General features: G+C 36.1%; 1 protein-coding gene and 1 long non-coding RNA gene across 3 annotated transcripts in view; one reads left to right on the plus strand and one right to left on the minus strand.

Annotated features, from left to right (window-relative positions):
- pappa2 (pappalysin 2) overlaps positions 1-19,696 on the minus strand; it is a 240,372-nt gene that overhangs the window by 89,629 nt on the left and 131,047 nt on the right. Inside the window, exons 10-16 of one of the 2 annotated variants that reach the window (XM_039735653.1) lie at positions 19,114-19,205; positions 14,424-14,620; positions 13,998-14,111; positions 11,271-11,406; positions 9,848-10,022; positions 5,489-5,654; positions 2,919-3,096 (exon numbers count right to left, since the gene is read on the minus strand). In XM_039735653.1, the coding sequence (XP_039591587.1) occupies positions 2,919-3,096; positions 5,489-5,654; positions 9,848-10,022; positions 11,271-11,406; positions 13,998-14,111; positions 14,424-14,620; positions 19,114-19,205 (1,058 nt within the window). Of the gene's footprint in view, positions 1-2,918; positions 3,097-5,488; positions 5,655-9,808; positions 10,023-11,270; positions 11,407-13,997; positions 14,112-14,423; positions 14,621-19,113; positions 19,206-19,696 lie in introns of both variants that reach the window. The other variant, XM_039735652.1, reaches the window with a different exon arrangement.
- On the plus strand, positions 1,099-13,747 carry LOC120514984. Its single transcript, XR_005630562.1, has 4 exons — positions 1,099-1,176; positions 1,372-1,602; positions 12,186-12,267; positions 12,638-13,747. It is a non-coding gene; the product is annotated as an uncharacterized LOC120514984 (long non-coding RNA).

Raw genomic sequence — 19,696 nt, forward strand, 5'->3', positions numbered from 1 at the left:
TGGTCAATATGTTTCAGAAAGACATAGCAGCACTTGAAGCTGTGCAGAAAAGAGCATCCCAAGACTTAAGGCCAAGTCCTACCCTGACAGGCTCAAAGAATTAAACCTGTTTAGTCTCAAGCAGAGGAGATTGCATGGGGACCTAATCCAGGTCTTCAAACTTCTCAAAAGCATTGACAAAGAAGATCCAGCAAAATTATTTTAACTTAACTTCTTTTAACTTAGTGAATTGTGTACTTGAGGACCCCAGTGGAAATTAAGAGGAAGTACATTTAGGACTGAAACCAGAAAGAACTTCTTTATGCAGCAAGTTGTGGGAATCTGAAACAGACTACCAAGACAGAAGCAAAAACCTTGAAAACCTTTAACACGTGTCTTTATGAGATGTTGGGACAGCTTAGCTATTAGCTATTAATAAAGTATCTATCTATCTATCTATCTATCTATCTATCTATCTATCTATCTATCTATCTATCTATCTATCTATCTATCTATCTATCTATCTATCTATCTATCTATCTATTAAACAAATGAGCTAGATAGACTGAATGGTCTCCACTGTCTTATGTTCTAACCTATTAAACCAATTCATGGTTTTAGGGGCTAAAACCTATTTCAACAGCAATGGATACAAGGCTAGAATCAAACCACCACTCAAACACAGCCACTTTAGAATCAATAATTCATCTCACACATACGTTTAGGATGAAAACAGGTATATGTAGGGCTAACCATTACACACTAACTACAGAACAGGACAGAAAAAATGACATTTTAAAATGCAGCTTTTACTTCAATATACCCTGTTCATTTTATTTATCAAGTGCATTATGTTCCATTATGTACTGCCAGCCTTCAGACATATATTAAATAATTCTGGCTTTCATCACTCAGACTGATTCAGCTTTACTGGTATTTTCAAGTTTTTTTCCCCCTCTTTGCACCTGTCTGCAGTTTTCTTTGCCTCCTGCATGCTTATACAGATGAAATTTGAGACACACTGTTTATGTCTTTTGGCACATAGCCACATGAAAATCAGTACCATTATATACTTTGAGCATGTGAAACCATATTCGTTTAACTTTGTGCTATGATCACTACTCCCATTCGGTATTTCAAGATCAAGCCTGGGGGGCCATAAGGCTGCAGGTTTTCCTTATAAAAGTTTCACCAAAAGTGAGTCATACTTACTTTTAATTGTTACTATAGCCCTTGTATAAAGTTTTTATTATTTATGGTTTTTACTGTTATCTTTTCATTTGTTTATGTGTTTACTCTTTTGTGTTCTATTTGTATTGCATCCTTGTATTTTAGACTGAGACTGTATAAATTATTATTATAACATACTCAAACTAAATTACTTCAATTCAGGGTTACAGAGGTCCACAGTTATCCTGGTAACGCTGGGTGCAATGCAGGAAGCAATTCTGAACAGGATGCAACTCACTTACACATCCACACTCCTGCAGAACCAGTCTAGAAGCACCTAACACAAATATCTTCGGGATGTCAGAGGAAAACTGGAGAACCTGGAAAAAAATCCTATTAAACATGTTGAGACCGAGAGTTCAGGACTACAACCTAGAACACTGGATCAGTAAGGTAGGAGTCCTAACACTACACCACCATTCTGTCCTAAACTGTTATGATGATTATTAATCTTATATCTTATTTGACTCTCTTTTGTCCTGTCTGAGAAATTTTGCAAGATGTGTATTTTGCCATAGTCTCAAATCCTTGCATGTATGTTCTGTCAACTGCTTTTGAATTCATGAAACTAAATGCTAAAGGGAAGCATCTACTTAAATAACATTACATTTAATTTAAAAACTCTTAGTGTAATTTTAAAATAAAGATAAAGCTAATGAATTTCTTTTTAACAGATACATGTTTGCTACACTCTAATAAAAATTTAACAAATTCCGAATTTCAGTTTCTGGATTGAAACAGGAAAATAACGGCATATTTTTTTAATGCAGGAGTCCAATCAATAATAGATATTATTTGGAACACAGTGGCCCCCCCTGGTCTTAATTTGAGGTCCTTTGCATTGCTCACATCTTTGAAATAGAAAAATTGCTCTTAAAATAATTATATGTTTTATGAGGTGTTTTCTAAATCATTGATATCTGAAACATTACATAAAAAAAAAAATGTACAAAGTTTGAGCTTTATATTTAAATGGATGTGGACACAGGTCCATGAATTCTAAAGGGTCAAAGCACATACAAAAAAAAATCAAAAAAATATTTCACCCACAGAATGGACAAAAATTGTCTACGCTCATACTGTATATAAAGAATATATTTAGATATGCTGTAAAAGCATACAACAAACAGTAATATAAACTGAGATACAAGGAAAATATTGTGTTTACAATGAAGTTTTTAATTTTTGTTATTTAGCCATCTAATAAATGGGAACTGTATTACTTGGTGAACAGAATTTAAAAGCAGTTTACTACAAACCTCAGTAAAACCTGTTATTTGAAATTCTAACCATGGTCTGTCTGCAGCATAGCACTTTGACTTGTTAGAAATATTGTAAGTAAAGTAACTACTGTACCTTTAAGACACAAATTAGGAGTAATTTAGATAACATAAACAGTCAGTCATTATCCAACCCGCTATATCCTAACACAGGGTCACAGGGGTCTTCTGGAGCCACTCCCAGGCAACACAGGGCACAAGGCAGGAACAAATCCCAGGTCTGGGGCGCCAGCTCACTGCAGGGCACACACACACACACACACCAAGCACACACTAGGGACAATTTAGAATCGCCAATGCACCTAACCTGCATGTCTTTGGATTGTGGGAGGAATCCAGAGTACCCGGAGGAAACCCACGCAGACACGGGGGGAACATGCAAATTCCACGCAGGAACATAAAGAGTTCAAAATAATTTTATGTTTGCACCTTGTAGCTTAGCTGGTGAGTTACAGGTAAAGAAGCAACGTTTTCCAAATGTGGTCCCTCCAGGACATGAAAATGATGCATAGTAGACATGGGAGACATCAGGATGTCCACAATCAATTGGGCTGCAAGTCACTGCCTGATTCCAGGTTCCATATGCACACTCAATGGTAATATCTCTCTAAAAAAACAAACAACAGAAAAAGTTATATTTTATCAAAACCTCATTTTTGCTTATTTTTATTACTACCTTGTTTTTTCTTTTTCTATCTTTGATTATGTTCTTAAATACAGTACAAGGAACTTGCATTGTTTTGTGTTAGATCAGAGGTTTCACATTTTGCCTCTTCTCTATTTTTGTGAATATTTTTCAACTTCTGTTATTAAAAATGCTGAGCCCCATTACTGTACTGAAATTGTGAATACAGCCTCAAAACAATTCGTTAATGCCTGTCTGTTTGAAATCCTGGTTTTTGACTTTTCATCTTACCTTACGTTTTGTCGTGTAGTTTTGCTAGAGCCTTTCCCAGTTAACATAGGGCGCAAGGCAGGAACAAACGCTGGACAATGTGCCAGTCCATCACTGGGCAACTACACACACACACCAGGGCCAATTTAGCATTGCCCATTCACCTAACCTGCATGTCTTTGTACAGCGGGAAGAAGTCTTTGCAGACATGGTGAGAACATGCACAGTCCATGTAGAGATGACACAGGAAGAGAACTCTGATCCCTTACTTCATTGCCACAGCACTACCACTACACCAATTTCCTGCCCCACATTAAGGTTTGATGATGTATTTTGTTTAGTCACATGGTCATCAGTCATTTTGGTTTTGACTCTTGCAGCGTTTTGACTTTGTTCTCATCTATTTGTTTACCAGCTCTAGCAGAATTTAAGCAGTCTCCAATGACATATTGATGAGACCAAAATGCAAAAAAGAGTTTTAGTATTTTTATCACAATTAGATGTACAGTATGGATGCTACTTCATAAAACTTAGTAACTTCAGGAAATCCCATTTTGTCATTCACCTTAATAAAAGGATAAGTGCCTGTCTGTGTGTTATTCTGATTGCTATGTCTTTGTCATTCCAAAAGATGGCGCATCACAATCATTTTTATTTTTAAAAATGCATTGTATTTGTCATTTTTAACAATGTTAACACTCCTTTTATGAATCCCGTACCAAATGGCATATAACAGAGACACACACATTGCATGGTGTACTGCAAATGTTGACATTGATGTCTACAGCACAGATAGTTTTCATATTTTTCTCCATATCTGGTAGCAATTCTCTTGCAAGCTGTTTAAAGTGATAATAACATAACATTCAGACAAATTGTTCACACAAAAAAAAATCCAATTCAGGGTCACATTTGGCAGAAACCTATCCCAGTGGCATTACATAGAAGACAGAACAGGCCAGCAGTCCACCACAGTCAAACTCAAATAACTCAGAATTACCTATAACTTAATGCACACATCTTTGTGATGTGGAATCATCCTGAGAAAAACCCAGACAGACTCCACAGAAACAAAGACAGGACATGGTGGTATTCAAATCCAGGATGCCTGAGCTGTAAGGGGAACAGCTTTAATCATTGTGCCACCTGGCTCTTCCTTTGTGGATGATTAGAGATGGCAAATTTTATTATCTGATTTTTATCCATGGTCTTTTCCTGAGAGTGATTCTACATTGCTTGAACATGGTGTTCTTTATGGACAATCCATGATGAGCACAGAAGTCCAATAACAAAACACTGCTGTGGTTCAGATCGGTTGGGGTGGGAGGCATTCCTCCCAATCACGCCCTTCCAGGTCTCATTGCCTGAGCATTGAAGTCTCCCAGCAATACGAGGGAGTCCCCAGAAGGTATGCCCTCTAGCACCCCCTCCAGGGACTCCAAAAAGGGTGGGTACTCCAAACTGCTGTTCGGCGCATACACACAAACAACAGTAAGGACCCATTCCCCCCTCCCAAAGGCAGAGGGAGGCTACCCTCTCATCCACCAGGGTAAACCCCAATGAACAGGCTTCAAGTCGGGGGGCAATAAGTATGCCCACACCCGCTCTGCACCTCTCACTGGGGGCAACTCCACAGTGGTAGAGAGTCAAACCCCTCTCAAGGAGATTGGTTCCAGAGTCCAAGCTGTGCTCCTTCCCCTTCAGAGAGATGACATTCCACGTCCCAAGAGCCAGCTTCTGTAGCCGAGGATCGGGCTGCCAAGGTCCCCGCCTTCGGCCACCACCCAACTCACACTGCGAGCCCATGGGAAGGGGGACCCACGTTGCCTCTTCGGGCTGTGCCCAGCCAAGTCCCATGGGTGCAGGCCCAGTGACCAGGCGCTCGCCATCGAGCCCCACCTCCAGGCCTGGCTCCAGAGGGGGACCCCGGTGACCTGCATCCAGGCGAGAGAAAACGCCATCCAAATTTTTTATTCTTCATAGGAGGTGCATTTACTGTTACAAGAATACACTTATTTGCTCAATAAATGATACATAAAATAATGCTATAAGTGAAAAGATACAAGTTGTTTCACACATAAAGTTAATTTGTCAGACAACTAACCTTCTTAGGATGGACATGCTTTTTCCCTACTACTTCAAGCTTGAAACCTGGATGACAGGTCACTGAACACTTAAGATGCGACTCTTTCTCAGAGGTGCAGTTCACTGATGCATGTTTTAACTCAATAGGGCTGCACTTCTCAGTACTGCAGGACCTGTGCATGCAACTGGAAAAAGAGAACACCAGTCAAAAAATAATACTCTAACAGGCAATCTTGTTTAATATTAGTTTAAAGTTCATCACATGACAATCAAACAAGTTAGTAAAGTTAAGTGCCTCGCTTCTGATTATTGTTCAGTTTAGCCTTTGGTGACAGTGACATAAAGACGCTCATCAGAAGTGAAAAAAATTATTGACTTGCAAGACTGAACACTGGTGAAGCTGTGTTCAATTCAAAGAAATGGACTTCCATCACTCTTCACCCGTGCTCTCAACTCCTGCACAAGCAAATGTTTTGTGTTCAAACAGAGGGTGGCCAGTACTGGCTAACTTGATATTTGCAAACACCGAAATGTTCTGTTCTGAGTGTGCTGGTAGGCATCTCATAACTTGTGGACACCCTGTCTCAATTGCGTGGTGCCTGCATTACTGTGTGATACCATCCAAACCTGAAATGTTTCAGAATGTATCAGAAGCAGGTAATCGTAATCGTAATGCTTAACTCTGTGCAATCTGCCTTGCAAGCATTGAGTCTCTCTTTGAGTTTTGTTTGCTTGTAAGTAGTTTTCTCTTTTTCCATTTCTTTATTCTGCACTAATTTTTTTTTTCATTTCAATTCTTTTATTTTGAGAGAAGAGTACAAATTGAGATTTAAACAACAACAAGATAAAAAGGGTTGAACCTCTTATTTGAAAATGCCTTGGACTTGTGTGCTTATACAATACATTTTCCTCTTAGTATATAAAATGTCTCTGCACATCATCTGGTTTTTGATCTAGACCCAGACTTTAATGAAAGAAGTGCTTATACAGGTTTGGGTCTTATTATTACTGTCACTGTTGCCAGGCTTGGCCAAGTTTAAATGCGGTGGGGGTGTCGATGTTCTGACTTTCCATTTCTGCCATAAGACAGACATCTGTGCAGTTATCTGATGCTAAGTAGACAGGTGAAGTTTTAAGCTCTCTGAATACAAAATGCAGAGCTTTTTCCAGGCTTATGTTTTCCTGCTTGACCAGTGAAATAGAGCAAGTGAATTTTACAGTGCATACTACCTGCAAATACTGCCTCAAAGTGTGGAAAAATACAAATGAATGTTGTGTTGTATTATATATTGTCACTCATCTCATCTTACCTGATGTTATTTTTAAAGACATGTGAAATTCAATAATTTGGCCTGACCACTCTGTTTACCCCTTATGCTTTTTCAAACTTGGTGGTAGGTAGCAAGGTTACATTTTAAAAAGCTAAAACAAATATATCAGTAATGTGTTATTGCACATCAGAGCAGGACTTTATTTTTTGATTTTGCCTTATATAACTGAAGAAAGGAGTCCTAACTGCTTTGTGAAAATACACTAAATTAAAAATTGTTGCCAGCACTTTTCCAATGTCATTATTATTCAGGACTTATCTATCAAAAATTGTGAGAAAACCTAACTGATTGGAAACTAGAAAAACAACAAATAAAAACAACTATGCAAAAAAATCAAACAGGCTTGTACATTGTGGGAATTGTGAAACTTTTTGAAGTATTTTGTTTTGTCCCATATATTTTAAAACTACAGTTTAGTAATATGCAGGATAGAAGTTTCAAGTCATTATTGTTTGATTTTTAGTTTTTTTCCCTGTCGTGACACATATTAAGTTCAAATCATTGAAGCTTGCCTACAGTGTAGTCAGTGGGTCTGCACCTATACGTATATGGAGACACCCGTGAGGTCTTCTATTCCTTCTCAACCACTCAGATCTGCTGATGAATGGCTTCTAGTGCGGCCATCTCTGCGTGGTATCAAATCTCAATCCAGACTCTTTTCATCTGTAGCTCCTGGCTGCCCATCTCCATTCGAAACTCTGACTCCCTCAGTATGTTCCAGAAGAGTCTCTTGTTTGGTAAATTTCTGTCTAACTGATAGCTGTTTTGTAAATCTCAGAATTGTAACTAGCTTAAATTTTGTTTTGAGCTTTTTAGTTGGAATAATCAGTTTTGTAACCTTGCCCTGCTGCACTTGTTCCCAGACTGATGTTACTCAATTACGCTGACCTCTTTTGTAAATCACTTTGGATAAAAGTGTCTGCTAAGCAAATAAATTTAAATGTAAATGTAAAGAAAATATGTGCTTTAAATTCGAAAGAGTGTATAATTTGTATAGAAATTTGGAGCGGGATTCATTAAAATTTACAGCATGCATTCAGCCTTCATAATGGACTACTAAATGCAGACCTGATGGTTAGAAAAAGGATTTCCTTCCATTTAGTTTTGCAAATTGCAGAAGTGTGTGCCATTACTGGAGGCACCTCTTTCTTTTAGGTTATTCCAGTTTGAATTGTTTTATCTTTCTGTTCTTATATTTGAATTCCATAGTGACAGGTACGGGAGAGTGGTAGATTTACATATAACTGCAGAATGAGGGTAATAGTTGTATCCTATTTACTGCCTTTATTTATTTAGAGTAATTTTATTTATAAAAATTTAGAGACAAAATATGTACTGTATTCTCTAAAATAGCTGGATGCATGTTCTTTATGGAAGAAAACCAAATTGTTAAACATTAGTCAATATTGAATTTAACTGTTAACGTTTTATAGTCATTAAAGGTCCTCTCATGCACTGCATGTATCCTGAATCTGGTGTGACATCAATAATAATAATAATAATGATAATGATAATAATGAATGGCCAAATACTTGGCAATCATCAGAAATAAATATTTATTTATGTAGTATATAGGTGTATTAATGAAAAAATTTGTGGCATTTTAAAATGTGCAAATGTAAATCATAATTTGAGCCAAGGAATACAATACAAGTACAAATAATCAACCATGTCATTTATGAAAAATTTTATACCAATAAGAATTACGATAAAATGGGTTAACAATATGGAAGATCTGCTTCTTCTTTTTTGTTCTGTTTCCTGTATAAGACACATATATTCAGCAGAACTCATAAATTGTGTGGACACTTTAGGCTGCTTTCACTTGAAAATGTTAGTAAATCTTCATTTTGTCATAAAATGATGTTACACTATATATATGCATAAAGTCTGGCTACAAATCATTATGTTAATGAAGCTCAGCAGGTTTTTGAACAGTAGCAGGAAAATGGAGTCCCAGAGGGAAGCACATGTCAGCACGGGGAGCTTATTCCAAAGTGAGGACAGCCTTCTACAAATCAAACCAAGCTCTGAGAAGCTGGAGGATGCAGTCATACACATGGCTACACTGTCCTACCTAAAGTTAATCAATTTTCTAAAACACATCATTTTTTACATAGACACACAAACACCAATATTAAACCATACAATCATTTTTCTGAACCTATATTTTTCATTACGGAATCAACAGTAACAAGAGCCTATTTTGAAAGAATTAAGAATGTACAGTCATTTACAGGCATATTTATTAAAGCTTCCACACTGATGCATGCTGGGCTAAATTAGAGTCACCAATATGTGCATGTTTGGGACGTAGAAGGAAACCAAGCAGACAGAAGGAGAAAGTAGAAACTCCTCACAGACAATGATCGAGCCAGGAACTGAACTGGAGGCTCTGGAACTGTAAGCCACTCATCCACACATATCATACATAACATTTCATCCATATTCAGTTCACAATTGAGAGGACCACAGTCCATGTCAGCAGCATTGGACACAACATCTGGACAAAGTGCCAGTCTGTTGTCCGCACATGCATACATTAACACTCACACAGATCAGCTTAGAACTGCCAATTAATCTCATACTTCAACATCTTATAGAAGAAAACTAGAAAGCCAAGAGTAGAACTCAGTAAAAGTGCAAACTCCACACAAACAACAACTGGGAGTAGGGTTTAAATCCAGAATATTAGAATTATAAGGAAGCAGCCCTAACCATTATCCTATCAGCCTGGCCATGCACCATACTACAAAGGGGTAATTCAAATTTAGAAACCTGCTAATACGTTTTAACCAGAAACATGATTGCTTAAACCTAAAAAATTATATCCTACTGTTTCACCTCTTTTATACATTGTAGTCGGATGATTTCTGTCATCATGAATTCAAACTATAGACGTACATAATATAACTCCAAAAATATCTACAGAAATGCAACTAAGAAAAATAATACATCTACACAAAGATTCCCCTGCGAGTTGAGAAGAATTAGTTACAAGTTAGTACATCTGTCTTTGTTGATTGAAGGCCACACCCACAGCGCACCCGTTCATGGTGAGGGCAGAAAACTGGGATGAGGTGCGAAGTGCCACAGCTGAGACAGCGACAAGGGGAGAAGAGAATTTCAGCAGCACTGAGGCCGTTTGAAAAAATGGAAGAATCAAATTATGGGTCACATTCACAATGAGAGGGTTTTGATGGCATGAAAGCTCGTATGAACCTGAAAAGAAGCATAAATACATACATAAAGAAGTAAATGAATACATATAAAAAAACAGGTTTTGTGCTATAAATACAATTTCAAAGCACAGTAGAAAGTCTATATATACTAGCAGTCTAAAACCATCTGAGCAAATCATAATGTTTCAAAATACCACTTTAGATTATTACTCCAGAAGGCACAAATGCAAGCGATTGATGCAAATCATTGAAATCTAGGATCACAATACCAACATGAATCTTACCAAACAATTGCAATCAAAAAGTCAGACCACAGGATTATTGTACTTTGTGCACACTTAAGAACTTATGGTGCAGACATTTAATAAGAACTATGATGAAAGGCCAATCATGAAAATGTAATCGAGCCCTTTATACCTCATCAGCATCTCCTATTGATTCTAATACAAAACTGAGCGTAGCTTTAATTCTGGAAATATGTTAACTTCATAGAATTACTAAGGTAAATGACTATATAGAGTGACACATGACTAATACAGTGAATGTACTCTGTTAGTAAAATTGTATGTTACAAAGACCTTTGCAGTGCATCCTCAATTATGATAAAGATACATTTACACAGAACATACCTAGCATTTCATTCAACTTTAATAAATGTTTATATGCATTACTTTTTGCAAGAGACTAAACATAAGTATTCATTATCAAGTTATAGTGTACATTTTATTAAACTGTGAGCCAAAACTTGAACAGCTGTATTTGTTACTTTATGTTTGACTGAAGTCTTTATCCAACTTTAATTAAATATTTATGACAAAGTACAATTGCTTAAATACACTTTTTACTATTGCTGCTTAGACAGGTCAGGTGACTTGCTTAGGGTCACATGGTGAGTTGGAGGCAGGAATTGAATGCCTACATGAGGTGCAGAGTCCAGTGCCTTAATCACTACACCATAATGGAAAGTAGAATCGGAATGCTTCGTATTTAAGACATTTATCAGTGATGGATGATAATATTAAACAATGGAAGCTACATCCTCTACATATTTTTTCAGCCACAGATAGTAACAATGGACACAGAAGTCTTAAATACCAATGATGATTTTAAAGTCAATTACTGTTTTCCCCTACATTACCCTAATTCCCTGCTTAAATCATGTTTTGGCAACATAAAAAATATCTCCTAAGACTTCTGTGAATGTTTTCATATCCAAGTCTCACATTTAAGTATGGAAGTGCCAACAAAGAAAACAAAATTAGATTTCAATAACACCAACAGATTGTACCTAAGGTATGGTTTTCCCCCTGAGTGTCACCAATTTGGATGGATACTGTTTTCCTGCTTTGATCTCCAAGCATTAAACCATCTGATGCAAGGTAAACAATAATGGAGGTTGCCACTGCAGGACGTGAGAAACACACCTAAAACAAAAAGGAATGAAAGAAAAATTCAATAGACTATTGCTTTTATGAGATTTAAATCTAGATTGTTTTAAAATGTTTTTATAAAATTCCAAAAGAAGTAGCATATGTTACAATATCTTTCAAGTTAACTGTCTACTTTCAAATATATACTTACTGAATATATTATCTACCGTACACATTAATCATATTAATTCCTAAACATTGGAAAAAAATAAGATATAAAGGGAAGGAAAAGAAGAGAGAAGAGAAAAAGTTAATGTTACACATAATGTGATAAAGGCTAGAGAGTGTACAGGATCAAGTAGGGTCAATGATTTCTAACAAAGCTTCAAAGGAAGAAAAGGACTGCAGGGCTACAGACAAATTTCTGAGTTGTTCCAGATTACATATACTCATTATTGTTTTCCAATTTGAAATAATGCATCACTTTCCTTTTGTAACAGCAGGCGAGTTATCTAGTAATGTAAAAATGATCAGGACAGGATAGAGCAATAATGCTACCTCCAGTGTTACTCTAAAATTGTAAGAATCCATGACAACCTAACGCTATTTGATATGCAGCTCAAAACTGTACTTCATTTGAGTATAAGGTAAAGGCAAAGCTAAAACTTTTTTAGGAAGAGCTTAATCTATAGAATATTTCTAATAACCAGATTGAACACAGCATTGTGTAATACACAATTTGATTTATAAACTGAACTATCCAGTGTTTTACTTTAAGTGAGGAAAAATGCATTCTGTCTTGGGCTGACTTTTTATCATTTTTTTGTCTATAGACCCTATGTCTAATTAATACACAAATCCTTCTGTTGCATTGGGGATTTCAAAGGAAATGTTCGTATACTGAAAAAGTATAATGTAAGTAACAAAAATGTTATTTTCATACAGTACATGTATTGTTTATATACAGATAACCACTTATATTCAACAGAATTTTCTTTTTTTCTTTTTCATTGTTTTATTTTTACTGTCACTGACACATTATGGAATTTTAAAATTATGTTAACAAGGAATTACTGACTATAGTTCAATGAATTAACTATGTAATTATTTTCTGTATGTAGATTAGATTCATATTTTAGATGGTGAGTAAATTAGTTAAATTAATAATGTATTGGAGGCATCACAGTGGCACAGTACTTAGCACTATTATCCTATGTATCAAGCACCCTGGGGCTGAATCTCATGCCTGGTTTTTAATATCATATTCTCCCTGTGTTTGGGTCAGCTCTTCTCTAGGTCCTCTGGTTTTCTTCACACACCCTCAAAAACATCATCATCATCGGCATTCCTCAGTCCAAGGATTTGTTCCTCTGTTTCGGACCTGTTGATGAATCTTCTTGTGTGCAGTCAAGCCAATTCTGGAGGTGATGTGCTGGCTACATACTTGATTTGTGAATGCAGCTGGATTTATGTCAGTAACAAAGTTAGCAACACTACATTTACAGCGCTCTCTTTTGTCTTCTTCGATTGCCCATTGAGTTGCCTCAAAGGCAACTCCTCCAAATCCTACATCATGAGTACAGGGTTCCTTGGTGGGTCTGCCTTTCCAAAAGAAAGTGTAGCCTGCTCCAGCTTCTTGGAGGTTTCCTTCATCTGAGAGTCTCATTTTGCTCAGAGCTGCAATGTTGATAATGTGGCACTGATGTTCACGATTGACAAAGGCAGTTTGTCTTTCAGGACTGTTGTTTCTCTTCAAATCAAGCAAAGTTCTGACATTCCATGATCCAAGAAGAACTGGCTGAAAGGATGTCCGTTTCTTATGTACACTATTCAAACCACATAGACAACAATTCTTCCTGAATGTGGTAATCTATGCAAATTGAATGGGGTGGGCTTTGCTTAATGCTTCCCTTAATAGGACTTCTTTAACACTTGTGTAACTGTTGAACATGAACGCTACCATTTCATTCAGTGAACTACCTTCTTGCACAAGCTGCCAACATGCAGGTTCTGAACATGACACTTCCAGGACAGGTCAGCCCCTACACCCATCGCCTGTCCCCCATCACTGTTGGAAGATGGAGGGAGAAGTAGAGAAACACCCTTCATGTGCTTTGATTTCGATGATACTGAGGGTGAGGCTTCCTCAGTTAGACCATGACTTGATTGACAATGGAATTAGCCGGGAGATGTGGGACAAAAATGGTAGTAAACTATGTAATACTGTATTGTGAAACAGTTATTGTTTATGCACCAATTTAAATGCCAATTACTTCAAAGATACTAATCTGAACATTTGTGATTATTGTATTAATGTCACTTAGTGACACGAGGCCATGTCTGTGTTATAATTAATTTAAAAGTTCATTAAAAATTAATTCTTATGTTTGCTCACATTTACCACATATGTCTTCACCATTAAAATACTGTAGCTTGCATTACAATTTAAAATAATAATACAATTTAAAATAATAATAATATGCAAATTACCAGATGAATCATTTAAAAATAGTAATTTGTTTTATCTATCTATCTATCTATCTATCTATCTATCTATCTATCTATCTATCTATCTATCTATCTATCTATCTATCTAAATAATTTGTAGGCAAACATATATAATAATTCAGCATACAACCATATACCTTTAGCCACACAATCTCCTCTTGATCAAAATAGCCATCTTCTGAGACAGTACAAGGAAACCAAGCATACTGTGACATGCCACTGTTTATTTCCAGAAACTTTGATTTGCATGTCTAAAATAAAAGAAAATGTAATTTACTAAGGGTGCACTGAAAATTTTTTATAAGCAATTTATTAACAGGAAAGCTAAGCTAACCTGAACATCTCATAAAGGTGCTTTACATATAGAACTTCAGCACTGTTACTCATAAGCATTTTGATAAGAAAATGCTGTAAACCGAGTATAACTGACATGTATTCAGACATGAAGAAGTATCTATATCTGTTGAAAACCTGTAATTGTATTCAATTTGCCATACAGCACTTGACATCATAACAATAAGCACATTGCCTGCAATCAGTCCACCAGACCTGCGAAGAAGTACCTGACTGAGTGAGGGCTCTCCTGTCACTGCTGTAACTGGGCATTTCAGGTTATCTTGGTGAGAAGCATATGCTTCTGCAGCCCACTGGTCGATGAATCCATGTGGAGTAAAGAACCCACAGTCTTTTCCTGTAGTTCCTTTCTCGAAAGGTTCACACATACCATCTCCATCAAACACATAGCACCTGCTGGGTTCACCTGGCAGACAAAAAAAAAAACTCAGAAGGGATTTCCACATTTTTACAGTATACTTTATACAAGCCTAAAATAGTTTAGTAATATACAGATGCAAATAGAGAGTTTGTAAACCCTTTGGAATTACATCAATGTCTGCATTAATTACTCATAACAATGTGGTCTGATGTTCAATTAAATGACAATAAACAAACACATTCAGTTTTAGCTAATATTGCACAAACAGTTTTGCTTCTTGTTCTCATTTCTAAATATATCATTCAAACATTCACAATTCAGGTTGGAAAAAGTATGTGAACCTCTAGCATAACTTCTCTGAAACTTAACCTTAGTCAGGTGTTCCAATCAATGACATGAGACTGGAGGTGTTGTGTTGGAGGAGACATGCCCAATACAAAAATCTCACAAAGTCTGGTGGCTGAGATCACTCTTCACAGAAAAAAATCTGTTCATGTGAACTATACCCAGAACAAAAGAAATATCAGGAAACATTACAAAAAGATTTTTTGCAGGGGTATAAAGCTGTAAAAGACCACAAAAGAATTTATAAAGTCCTTGGTGATCATCAATCTGTAGCATGTTGAACTGAATACAATTGATGGGAATTCAGTACTGTTGTTACTCTGCTTACATTATACTGCCAGAAGACATACTTTAAATTGACAAGCACTAGAGCAACTCAAAAAGAACTAGGATATGAAAATGAAAGTCAAGACACAAATGGCAGTCATAATCATAAATCAGAATGAACAAGCACCAGAACCCAAAATGTGAACCAAAATTAGAGACTTGTGGGTAAAAGACAAGAAGTCTCCAAAAATCAAGAAATCATATGCAAAAAGGAATATCTACAAACTTGGACAAGATTATACACACAATGCTGGTTTAAATAGGGTCTTGCCATTAATGTCACTCATTGTGACATCCTTGGTTGTTATCCCTAACATAGACCCATTAGTCATAACCACGAACACCAATAATGGTGACCTACTCTAAAATATAAAAAGATGGTGCTGCAATAATTTCAAAAGATGATGATAAAATAAAATACCAAGTTCAAAATCAAAACAAAAGTGAAACTAAGTTCTTCATGGATAAAAGAAAAAACAATTAATAGATTAATAAGTCCAAAACACAAATTTCTTTAACCCAAGAAAATTATAACATTTACAAAGTGCTAATATTTATGACACTGCTTTGGAGTGGGAGGTCCTGCAAAGATCAAGGGAAGAGGGCAATGTGTAATACTGAAGGAAGTGAAAAAGGACTCTAAGGTAATAGTAAAGGACCGGCAGAAAACTCAAACCTGTCAAGTCTCAGCTCAAGCATCCGCTTTAAAAACAAAACACAAAAGAAGAAGAATGGTCTGAATGGAAGGACATTATGGGAGAAACCAGTTCTCTCCAAAAGAAGCAATGATGCATGTTTCAAGCCAGCACAAGCCGGCCACATTTTAGAGAGAGGAAAGTGCTTCACACTAACTAAATAAATAAAAATTCACTCCAACTATGTAGTATGATAAATGTTTGAAGATCTGCTGCTTTAAGGCCTGGACTGCATGCTGTCATAAAGGGAACAATTCACTTGAAAATTTTATATAAATTTTATATAATTTCTTTTAGACATTTTGTCCCAAGGCTCAATACAAGGGTTCACATCATTTTTTAACCTTTGACTATAAATATTTAAAGAACATGTTCAGAATTGAATAGAACTACACTGTACATTTATTATTGTGATGTACTTGATGAGCAGATTACATTATTATGGATGTCAGGGTTGTTGCCCATCACCTGATGTCTAACAGAGCCTGGGTGATGTAGCAGGACATTGACCTCAAATGTAGGAGTAAACAACAACAGAATGGTTTAAACAGAAGAAAATTTGTGTTCTGGATTTGCCTGTCAGAGCCCAGACATCAGCCTAATTGAATTGCTACAGCAGGTCCTGAAAAGAGATTCCGAGAAATATCAATGAACCAGAAGAGCTTTGTAAGGAGGAATGGAGCTAAAGGAAATACTACCAGTTACTCAATATAAGGGTTCACATACTTCTCTAATCCTTGACTGTAAATATATAAAGAATGTGTTCAGTATTATTGAGAAAAAGAAGTACAATTATTTGTTTGTCATTAGCTTAAACAGATCGTACATCAATTATAATGACTTAACTTGAAGATCATACCACATTATTATGAATAATGAATGCAAGTATCCAGGTAATTCCAGAAATGTTTGCTTGCAACTGTATAATATCACTTTGATAGGAAAGAAAACTCAATTACAAAAATGTTTATAGTAAAATTTTGAAATATTTGCATCCTTGCATCAACGTGCAGAAAGAAAATTGTGCATTTTACTATTGTAATCATTGTGAGATTACTCTGCATAAAGAATAGTGCCTGTGTTTATTTCTTGAAACAGAAGCTGAAAGATTTACTCCTCTCTGTCTCTTTTCTTGGGGATCATTTAAAGTAATGATCTAAAACATTTTAATGGATAGTTTCAAACAAAGTTAGAAGATAAGAGAAACATTTTTGAGAATACGATAAAGTCTCATTCTCCATTTAGTTGCACAGCTTACATGACTTCCACTATGTAGCAGATACAGAGTCGCATTTGTCTTCTCTGACAAACGGTTTCATAATTTACCTTAAATGGCACTAAGGCTAAGCTTTGATCACTGTTGCAGTGCTCTAACAGAAATGCCAATATGTTTGTCCCATCATTATCACTCTGGTATTTGCCCGGACTACAGTCTCATTACCATAAATCAGAAGTAAGCAATTATGACAATGGAATAACACGCTTTTCTGGGGCACAGATAAAAAGCATTTTTGAAGTAGGTCATAGAATAATGCATATATAGAGCCCACTAGGCTGCTAAAAGGAGCCAATCAGTGTTATCCTTGTAATATAATCTAACAAAAGGCAAGCTTTGATAAATGGTGGAGCAGGGATAGAAACAGTAGGGCTAACATTCGAAAGATGAAAGAGAACATGTGAACATTCCCAAGCAGCAATTAACTAAAGTGGACATTTCCAGACTTTAAGTACTATATTCAACAGTACTGGCATATTCATGTTTAATTAGTCTGAACTGTGCAGCACAATAGCTATGCAGGTAATATTTCAATCTAACTTTCCATGCATCTCAGGTTTAATTCTATATGAGGGTGTCCACTGTGTGAAGTCTGTATGTCATAAGCTTAACTGAATACATTTCTCCACTGGTAAGTCCTGTTTTGTTTTTCTTGTTGGTTAAAAAGACCCCAGCTCTCAATGACTTTTAACTGGAATAGGTGATTAAAGATGACAATGACATTTTTGATCAAACTCTCTAACACTTTTTAGACTTTCCTTTGTGTACTATAGAAATATATATATATATATATATATCTTCAATATATATATGGAAGAGAAGGTCTGTGATACGGTGTGCATATTTGCAGCTGGAGATCCACAAAGGGAGAAAATGAATCACGTATCAAAAGTAATTTTTATTCCTGAGCTTTCAGCCCCTGCCAGGGGCCTTCATCAGAGGATAATGCTTAGACTTACAAGAATCAAAGGCAATATATAGCGAAAATTACGTGTAGGTGGAGGGGGCATAATTAGGTCAGTGTGATCAGGAGGGGGGGTATTGGTTATAAAGTTTTATTTATTATGAACATGTTCTTCTTAAGTTTGCATATACTGGGTTTATGTCCAAATGTCTGTTGATGGCGTTCTCGCTTGATAGCCAAGATTCAGCCAGCTCTCTGGCACTTTTAGTACTGGCCTTAAATCTTACTTGTACATTGTCCCAGTTAAATGTATGTCCTGTTGATTTAGTATGCGTATAGATCAATGATCGTGAGTTCTTTCTTCTGACGGCATTGCGATGTTCATGTATATGTGTTACAATTCTTTTTGATGTTTGTCCTATGTATATCATTGGGCAAGAACTGCATGGAATGCTATAAACTGCGTTTCGTGTTTCTGCTGTCGATGTCTTGTTTTTAGCATTAGAGAGGATCATGCGCAGATTATTCGTGGGTTTGTGTGCTACTCTGATGCCTGACTTGGCCAGGATGCGTGCTGCACCTTCAGACAACTTGGGGTGATAAGGAAGTGAGTACCAGGTGGGGTGGGGGTTCTGGTTCAATTCGATTGTTTGCTGAGTTTTTTGGCATCTTCTGTGTAAGCATCGATTAATACTAATTTCACTATGCAAATTTCAGGAAGAGGTGTAGAGACTAAAATATGTGCATTAATCTATTGTTATTAGCTTTACATGGTACAAAAACTTGCATTTGTTTTACTTCTGATTGCAAACAAGATAAAACATGTATTATACTGCAATCAATAAACATTTCTTCATAGGATGGGATATTGGTTTTTGTCAAGATCAGCAATATTTGTTAAAGTGAAGCTTTGGTAAATAAGATTATTGCAAAAACAGATGTACATAAATAACAATATTAATTCCTTAATGAATTGGAAACTGTAACATACCATCACAACTGAATCCTTCCTCTTTTTTACATTGCTTAGAGCAGCCATCTCCATCAAGAAGATTGTTATCATCGCATTCTTCTCCATAAATCCTACAAATTGTAAAAGGAAACTTAGATTTTTAAAGTCTAATCTATATATATATATATATATATATATATATATATATATATATATATATATATATATATATATATATATATACAGTGGTGTGAAAAACTATTTGCCCCCTTCCTGATTTCTTATTCTTTTGCATGTTTGTCACACAAAATGTTTCTGATCATCAAACACATTTAACCATTAGTCAAATATAACACAAGTAAACACAAAATGCAGTTTTAAATGATGGTTTTATTATTTAGGGAGAAAAAAATCCAAACCTACATGGCCCTGTGTGAAAAAGTAATTGCCCCCTGAACCTAATAACTGGTTGGGCCACCCTTAGCAGCAATAACTGCAATCAAGCGTTTGCGATAACTTGCAATGAGTCTTTTACAGGCTCTGGAGGAATTTTGGCCCACTCATCTTTGCAGAATTGTTGTAATTCAGCTTTATTTGAGGGTTTTCTAGCATGAACCGCCTT

The sequence above is a fragment of the Polypterus senegalus genome, chromosome 14 (genome assembly GCF_016835505.1).
Source record: "Polypterus senegalus isolate Bchr_013 chromosome 14, ASM1683550v1, whole genome shotgun sequence".
NCBI classification, from domain to species: Eukaryota; Metazoa; Chordata; class Cladistia; order Polypteriformes; family Polypteridae; genus Polypterus; species Polypterus senegalus.